General features: G+C 39.5%; 1 protein-coding gene across 3 annotated transcripts in view; it reads right to left on the minus strand.

Moving 5' to 3' along the window:
- Arhgap29 (Rho GTPase activating protein 29) overlaps positions 1–9533 on the minus strand; it is a 61884-nt gene that overhangs the window by 42637 nt on the left and 9714 nt on the right. The window contains exons 1-2 of one of the 3 annotated variants that reach the window (XM_028760418.1): positions 6275–6425; positions 807–1043 (exon numbers count right to left, since the gene is read on the minus strand). In XM_028760418.1, the coding sequence (XP_028616251.1) occupies positions 807–1011 (205 nt within the window). In that variant the 5' untranslated portion in view covers positions 1012–1043; positions 6275–6425. Of the gene's footprint in view, positions 1–806; positions 1044–1535; positions 1601–6274; positions 6426–9533 lie in introns of those variants that run through there. The other 2 variants (XM_028760420.1, XM_028760419.1) reach the window with 2 other exon arrangements.

Genomic DNA, 9533 nt, shown 5'->3' on the forward strand with positions numbered 1-9533 from the left:
GAGTAACTTCTTTAATATTTATGCAATCTCAAAAGAACAATATACGATGAAAACTTTACTAAAATTTTGAACCTTCCACTTTAATCCAATTATTTTGGGAATTTCAACTTAAAAATTAGTTATATTTGAAAAAAATTAGTATAAAGATGTGGTTTTGGAAATAAATATTTTAGTTATATACTCAAACATATTTATTGAAATCTGATAAATGTCTATGAAGGCCCAAGAGGCCTCATATACCAGAGATCTTCACTCTTTATGTCTAAAGTTGATGCTGTGAACCAGTGTTTACTACTAAAGAGGCGGAGGTCTCTGAAGCACTATGTGTCACTGACATCAAATGTGGACATGAAGGTGGCACTAATAGCCGAAAGACAGGTTCTCCATTCAAGTCAGAGACATACATTTCGGATTAAATTTTGGCAAGAAAATGAAAAGCAAATTTTAGACTAAAGTGCCAGCAAGGTAAATTACATATGTTAGTCTGCTTCTCACAGATCATAACAGGACTGTTTAGATTTCAGTGTTGTCAAGTATACCAGTGTAAAATATACTCAACTCTGCTCAAAATCCAAAACTAGTTTTTCTTTGTGCTCTTGTCCTCTCACACTTAACAAGGCTTTTATTATGTACTGTACTGTTATCTGATTTAAAAAACATTTACACTGTATGCATTTAACATTTTAGGGGAAAGTCACAAACTAAGTAGTGAAGAATGGCTTGTTCTTGTCATGGGACACAGATAACTGGGCTGGCGCTTAAGTTTTACAAACTACCAATAAGAATACTGAGAAAAGTTGACAAACCTGAAAGAATAGCTTCTTTCAAATATAGTAACATATGGGAGAACTTCCTGATATCATTCACCAGCTCCTTGATGTACTCCGGATCAAAAATGGAGTTGGAACTTACGGACTTGAGCCCCATTTCAGAAGTTGTAATAGCAGCAGAGAGTTGGCCTGATGCCCAAACACGTTTTTTCTTTGCCTTTTTCTGTTTGTGAGCAATCATCCTCTCATTTAACAGTCAGAAAAACTGAAATCCTTAAGGGGACAAGAAACAAAAGAGAGGGGAAAATAGCATATCAGCCAAGAGATATCATACTAGGTTTCACCAACAGCCCCCAGCCCACCTCAGCATTCTAGCTCTAGATAAGGAAACACCGAGCTCAACGACAGCAGCTGTCACTGAGTGTCTGCAATTCCGACAACTCTATGATAAGCAAACCCTGGGATGGGCAAGCTCCTACCATGCTTTTCATTTCACAATGCAAAGAACCTGAGCTTTTGAGGCTGACACGCCTCTACATTCCCAACTAAGAGCTGGAGTTCAATCCTAGATAAACCTCAAAGCTAAAATTTGTGCTCATAACTACTTTAATTCTTACGATAGAGAATTTTACTTTTTTATTGTAAAGACAGTTCCAATGCATCACTTAGTGACAGTCATATTTTCCCTTTGCAGAACTGCCTTCAAAACTAAAGATGAAATACACTTTGAGAAACATATTTTCAAAATCTTCCTCTACCACTTACTGTGTGTGTGACCTCACAAGCTGTTAATTCATCTCTTCACTGTGATACGCTCACTCAAGGAAAACATACTGACAACACCTACACCAGAGATTATGTCAGAGTTAGATGAGACGACACAGAAGCGTCCACTCAGCACATCAGTTTCAATTAGAGTAATTTCTGAGAATGCATATACATGCACATATATCTAGCTTATCCGAAATTGTCAAGAATATTTCTTCGTTGAAAGAAGCTCTAAGAATGTCTAGTAATCTCACATACCTCGACTGGACAAATAAATACTTGGCATAAGAAAAACTTGTATTTTAATCTCAGCTCTAATATTTTCCAAATGTGCAATCTATTCAATTAATTTATAGGCTCATATGAAGACTAAAAGAGATCACAAAATAAAGAGGGTTTTCTGTTAAGACATCTAGTTCTGATTTACTGGAACACAATATTTTTGTCTTTTTATCTTTATTTAACTGTTCTAAAATTGAAAGTCCTTATTTTGGTTGTATCTCTTGAAATCAGAAAAGAAACAAGAGAGGAGGGCCAGGCAGTGGTGACATATGCCTTTAATCCTATCACTCCCCAGAGACAGCAAGATCTCTGTGAGTTCAAAGTCAGCCTGGACCACATAGTAAGTTCCGGGACGGCCTGAGCTATGTAGAAAGACCTTGTTTCATTAAAAAACAAACAGACAATAGCAGAACAGTGGTGGCACACACCTTTAATCTTAGCACTCTGGAGGCAGAGGCAGGTGGAGCTCTAAGTTCCGAGTCCAGCCTGGTTTAGAGAGTTCCATAATGGCCAGAGTTACACAGAGAAACCCTGACTGGAAAAACCAAAAGAAGGGCTGGGAGTGGTGGAGAATTAGCTCAAACATCATTAAAAAAGTTTCCCAAATATGCTACGAGTATTTGGATACTTTCATAATGATAGAACAACCAAGGACCTCCATGAAATCAATAATAGAAAGCTTATCATCTTTGTTACATGTAAGAGACATTATTATTTATTCATACCACACATGGCATAATACATTTTTGGGCCCTAATTACAATTCTCTAATCTATCCATTCTTACTTTTACTGCTAACATACTAATAAACTACCATTACTTTTTGTTAAGCTACTATATTAATTTCTTAAGGATTTAGTTACTTCCATTTATGTGTCATGAACCTCTAAAACATACACACCTTTAATCCTAGCACTTAGGTGGCAAAGACAGGTAGGTGGATCTCTGTGAGTTCTAGTCCAGCTAGATCTACAGAGCAAGTTCTAAGACAGCCAAGGCTATGCAGAGAAACCCTGTCTCAAAAAGAAGAGAAAAGGAAGGAAGGAAGGAAGGAAGGAAGGAAGGAAGGAAGGAAGGAAGGAAGGAAGGAAGACATCTTCCTGTACCACTGGCATCCCTTTATCATCACCACTAAACCAGAGCAGAATCTCCAACAGTGCTCTTATAGTACCTAAAATTTTCACTTTGTATTTACTATAGTACAAATAGATGCCTTAAACTATGACTCCCTGTCCAGCTATAATCTTGACATCAAGACCACAACCATTTGCTAACCTCCATATTTTTTGCTTGTATCACAGTAAGCATGTAAGGGATAGCCTACTTGAAACTATCAGCAAAATGAACAACTTAGCAAGATTAATAATGAATGGGCTTATACGTTTACTCTAACAGTTTTTATAGAAACACAAAAACAACTCTAGGGTGTAATATTTTGTAAAGAAAATTGTTTAAAAATCTATATCTAAAATATTCTCAAAAATAAGCATTCAAAATTATGTAAAGGTGTGAGATTACATAAAATGAAAATCAAAGTTATATTTCTTTTGTTTTGTTTTGTTTTTTCAAGACAGGGTTTCTCTGTATAACCCTGGCTGTCCTAGAACTCAACACTGTAGACCAGGCTGGCCTCGAACTCTGAGATCCTCCTGCCTCTGCCTCCGAGTGCAGGGATTAAGGGAGCGTGCCATCAGCAGGGCCTGGAAGCTGCATTTCTACTATTACTTATGATCATGTAAACACGATGCCCCATTACCATTTACAGTTTCAAACATTCATTGACTCAATTTCAAATTATTTAAGAATATACTTTTTATATTTAAACTAGCTTACAATCTCAAATTATTCCTTGTAATTTCTAAAATGAACAGGACAGTTTTTGGTCATTAATATTAAAGTATCCCCTTCAATTAACAAAAATAAATAAAATACTCAAGTACCTTGTTTGGGCAGATCTTTTCCATATCACTGAGAAGGCTACTGAGTAGCTATCACACTCCATCACTTTTGCAGTTTACATAATAAAGTCTTTCTGTTGTTTGTTACCTTCAAATTTAGTAAACTAGACACTTAGTCATAGTCACTGATAAAGATGATTTAAAAAACTAAGAGATTAACAAGTATAAAATCAATTCACGAGTAAAAAGAACTGAATAATCTGTGTCAAATTAGCAATTCAAAGTTGTAAACCCTGTTTCAAAAATACTTCTAATTTTTAGAAGAGACTTAAAAAAACTTGTTAACATACCAATGAGCACAGAGGGGAAAGGCATGAAATATGCATTATGCTAAATGCACTAAGTTTTTAGAACATCATTACAATTTTTCTCACATTTAAAAGTCAACACTACAATTGAAAAGATGTTTAAAATTAAAATCACACTTTTCTAACTGAACTATGACAATGAGAGCGTCTGGACAATATGCACTTTGCGAGGTCCTGTACATTACTTTCCCATGCACCAAAATAAGTATTCTCTGCTTAGTGGTAATATAAAGTATAGTTAATAACAGATTGAAACTGGCAATTTAATTAAATTAGATAGTGATGCATAGAAAGTACTTAGCACAGTGCCTGGCATGAAGACTCAGTAATTGTGAGCTATTATTACTAGGACACTTTATTGTGGGAAATTGTTTTTAAGAATATTTAAATAATAAACAAGCTGTGGCTTCATAAGTCTGTAGATTGTAAACAAGAAATATAGGACTGGAAACAGTCCCAGAAGCTTAACTGATTTCATGGAAACCTAGAATATGCTTCCAAGTGAAGTTTGAACTGTGCAAACAGACTGTTGAGTGAAATATTTGTGAAACTAATTCTCTTCCAACTCTAAGCCATAAATATTAAAAATTGTATTATCTATCTCTTGAAGAATTTTATAGAAAGTAGAAAATGAATATAGAAAAACAACTGTAAGCTCTGAATCACATGTGCTTTACAAATGTGGACGGAGCGCTCAGTGGAAAAGTGCTCACTGCCCGGCAAGAGGCCCTCAGTCCAACCAACCAGTGGGAGAAAAAAAAAAGTTCATACAGATTTTCTAATCTCCCAAATGGTGTCTTTTACACGACTTTTGTGTCAATCAAATGTCCCCTCACACACTCCATAATGTATATAACAGAAGTAGAGAGCTAACTGGGATGTAAAACTGCTCAAAATATCTGCACTTTATTTCTTACTACTTATATTTCAAAACTGCATAATTTCAGGAATCTGTTGTTTGAGCATAATTTCTGAGTTTGTGAGAATCTATAAAAAGACACTAAAAAAAAACCCACACAGGAATCAAGTGTAAAGGTCTTTAATTACACTTTAAAAAAAAACTCTACAAAAACAAACAGGAATATGTCGGGAACAGCTTTATCCTTAACAATTCTATAATAAGATATACAACACACATTTTATTCTTGTGCAGTCTGAATCCAGCATGATAGCTAAAAAACTGAAAATAAATAAATAAATAAATAAATAAATAGAGGAGGAGAAAAAGCTGCCCTGCCTCCCACGCCTCCAGAATGTCTAGCATTCCTGGCAAGGAGGGCTCGCCTCTGACCAGCCAAAACCACCCAATGCCAAAGTGCACGTTCCCCACGCCTGATTTCATACAAACAGAGGAAAGAGAAACGAAAAAGGACAGCCAACATTGATAGTGTTAGACAAAAGACACAACTGACAAGAGATAGTCAGAGGCCTTAACAGGTAACAATCCTGTCTCCAAAAGGGTATTTGGTGAGTTATCTCTCAAAGGTGAAAAACTGATAAGCAGAGACTGTCATCAGCCACTAGAATTCTACCTTCAAAATCCTCAATCTTGAGCACATCCATAGATGTTTTAAAATTAAAACCATCAAACCTCCAAACATATTCAAAACAAATGAGAACACACCACGACACTGAGAAGTGCTCAAACAAAAATATCCTCTAAATACAAAACATAGACGACAACAATATGCATGACGGAACTCCTAAAATACCCTGGGACTGAGCACCCTACCTGGAGTGAGAATTGCTGGCGGGGTTGGTGGGAGCACACTGTGCTCAAGAGCAAGAGCACGGATTCTGGGGCAAGGGCGCCTAGGATCTGGGGCAAGGGCGCCTAGGTTTAAGCTTTGATATTGTCAATTACTACTTTGGGCAGACTTTTAACCTCAGCTTTCCTGTGTGAGAAATGAGTTCAAGGGTCGTGGACCTGTCCTGAGAATTAAAAGAGTTACAAAAGGCGAAGTTTCAGTACACGGTAGGTAAATGTGAGCTAACTGCGCGGCTGTACTTGGAATACCATCTGCTCACCCCTGCAGGTCGGTTCTCACAGTCCGGTTCCTAAGCTCAGCAAGAAACTATGAGCACCAAGAACTAGTCACATATTCGGACCCAGACTCGATTGTAACTCAGGAAAACCCCAACTCAGCAGCCTCGGTGGGAACGAGCACCACCGCCGCCCTTCACTCACCGTGGGGCTCCATCCTGTATCCCCCGTGCCGACTCCAGAAGAACACTCACAGCCTGGCGGCGGCGGCTGCTGCCGCCTAGGACTCAAACTTGCTGCCTCCATCCCCCATGCCGGGCCAAGCCAGCACTGCTGGGCAGCAGCTGCAGCACAGCTCCTCTGCCCTGGCCCCACCCCTGCCCCGCCCTAGCCCACCCCCTGGAGCTCAGCCCATTGGCTCAAACTAACAGAGGCGGGGACAGAGCACAGAGAAGGTAGAGGAGCCCAGGGTGTGGTAGTCTTTGAGCAGCTTCTGGTCTGACAGGGTCTCCTCACAGAAGACTTTGCTTAGGAAAAGTCACCTGAGAACTGGATTTGGCTAGTAGGCGTTCTTGGATGGAAAAATCTGTATTTCCTGGACCACTTTCATGTTCTGTCTTCAAGCCCCAAGAGTGATAAGAGCAGAAGACGAAGGCTCTACTCAGGTAACCTGCGACAAGGCCTAGCTCAACACCTTTCCAAAAGAATGAGCTACACGGAAACAAAACACCATTCTGCCCCCTATAAAGGGCATAATTTCCCACGAAGGGTCGTGTTTGGTCAACTGCCTTCTCAAACTCACCTCAGGAAGAAAGGATATGAAGGAATGATTTAAAAAGCAGCAGGTCCTGCAGAATATAAGGGCTCTTGAATTCAACACAGAAAACTGAGATACAGAAAAAACACGGGGAAGGTGCCTGTGAGAACAGTACAGAGACAGAAAAACGACCACCCGTGGGAGGAAAGGGATCGAGGATAGTGTGGGGGAAGGTGGAAAGAAAACGTGGGCGTAGACTCACAGCAGCAAACACCAACGGAGAAACAAGCAAAGAAGAGAGTGGGACCCAAGGAGACCAGAAAATAAGACAGAAATACTATAGGGCCAACAAGTGAGGCACTGAGTCAGGAGAAAATTCTGAAAAATAGACACTTAAATCTTCCAATTATTACAAGAAAAACAGCCCCTTTAATCTAGCCTGAAAGGATAAATATGGAACTGCCTGGTTACTTTAACTTTAACTCTACAGCGGATTTTTAAGATTCACACAAATGTACCCCCCTTCTACCCTCAAGCACGAAATACCAAATTTGTGCTCCAAATATTCAGGAACCTCAAAACCAAAATAACTTTTCATTGCATTGGGGGAATTGTAGCAAAGACTTTCAGCACGGAAACTGATGATGTCTGAACTTTTAAAGCAAGCAACTAAGAGGAAAGGCATCCTCAAAAACAGAGTGCGAGAGTGGACTGCAGTTAGAAGCACACACTGGGAGGAAATGGTAAGAAGTGGCTCCATCTGCTCCATGTGTTTCTCAGCTGCTCACACTGTTAGTATTCTGTCTAAACTCCACCTCCACAGTTACTTGGCAGCAGCCAGGTATGCTCCGCCCCACAGTTACCTGGCAACAGGCAGGTAGGCCTGCCCACTATAAAAGGGGCTGCCTGCCCCCTCCTCCCTCTCTTGCTCCCCTTACTCCCGTGCCTGCAGGTTCTCTGTCCCTTCGCCTCTCCCCACTTCCCTTCCCCCTCTCTCCACATGGTCATGGCTGGCATCTACTACTCACTCCGCCCCTCTCTCTCTGCCTCTACTACCATCCTGGCTCTTCTCCCATGCCCTGAATAAACTCTATTCTATGCTATACTGTTGTGTGGCTGGTCCCTCAGGGGGAAGAGATTCCTTGGCATGGATCCACTGAGACATCCCCTTCCATCATTGGTCCCCGTCCATCTTTTCACACATCCCTCTTAAATCTATTAAAAAATATAGCAATTCCCTTTTTACGTCTCTGACATTCCACTTAATAAAGAAAACTGTGAGTTGAAGTTGGTGGCACATTTCTGTAATCCTACAATTTAGGAGATAGAGGCAGGTGGATCAAGATTCTAAAGCCAGTCTCAGCTACCCAATGAGTTCCAGGCCAGCCTAGGCTACACAAGAGCCTATCTCACTGAGCTCCCAGCCGCCACTGATTGCTCCCACCCAACTAACAAAAAAGAAGATTGTGTTCTGATTAAAATGGATCTGATTATGTCACTGAACAAAGAAGATCAACAAGTAACTGATAGAAAGGGGCATGAGGAGCTGGGAGAGAGACAAAGAGAAGTGTAAGGAGAAAGACAACTGTGAAGAGGAAAGTGAGGAAAAGACAGACAGATAATGAAAAATGAGAAGGAATCAGAGATAAAAAGCTACAGTAGAAAGACTACTTACTGCTAGGGGAAAAGTGGAGGGACACCTCCATGTAAAAAGTTCTGGGGGAAGTGAAGCCAATTGGCCTCTGAGTAAAGATAAGTTGAGAACAGAGGCTCCTTGGTCACTTAGCCCCACATTTTTTCTTCAGGTTTGTTTAAAATGCACTCATAAAGCTTCAAATATAACTATATCAAAACTGAAAGCAATAATGTAAAAACATTCCCTTAAACACCACTGCAAGAGAATAATGTACCATGAACAACCCATGAAACCATTGGCTACTCAAAACTGAAGGACACACACAGGAGAAGAAAGGATTCTGAAGGTCAAGAAAGGATACAGAGAGAAGAAATTATTTGGATATATTTTCTCCACGTGGTTCTTAACATTTTCTATAGTAGATCTGACTCTAACCATCCCACCCATATCCAAACAGCCAACTACCGTCCACAGAACCTGACAGAATAGATCAATGAATATGAGATGCTTAAAGTCTAAAGTAGGGCTGTTTATAGGAAATTTTGGTCTTACAATCTTAACCCTTCAATTGTCTAAAAACATACTAGCTACCTTTCTTCATACAAAGGATGGTATTTGCAAATATTCACAAAAATAAGTTCATTTTTAAATTAAAAGGACTCTCTCCTGATTTTTTTTTTTTCTTCGAGGCAGGGTTTCTCTGTATAGCCTGGGCTGTCCTGGAACTCACTCTGTTGACCAGGCTGGCCTCGAACTCAGAAATCTGCCTGCCTCTGCCTCCTAAGTGCTGGGATTAAAGGCGTGCACCACCACCGCCTGGCTCCTGATCTATATTTTAAAGTAAATTTATATGGCATGGATAAATTTAACTATGAAAAGCACAATACTGAAATAATCTTTGCACTTAAAATTATTGATTTATAATAAAATTATAAAGCCCTCCCCTCAAAAATAAAAACCATCTTTGGATCTACTGTAGAAATACAACATCTCAAATTGTTCAGCAAGCTACAGAAAAAATTTCTGGAAGTTATCTATAATTGAAAAGAAATTATCAGCCAAATGCAGGG

Source organism: Grammomys surdaster, unplaced genomic scaffold, assembly GCF_004785775.1.
Source record: "Grammomys surdaster isolate TR1022 unplaced genomic scaffold, NIH_TR_1.0 126531, whole genome shotgun sequence".
In the NCBI taxonomy this organism is placed as follows: domain Eukaryota; kingdom Metazoa; phylum Chordata; class Mammalia; order Rodentia; family Muridae; genus Grammomys; species Grammomys surdaster.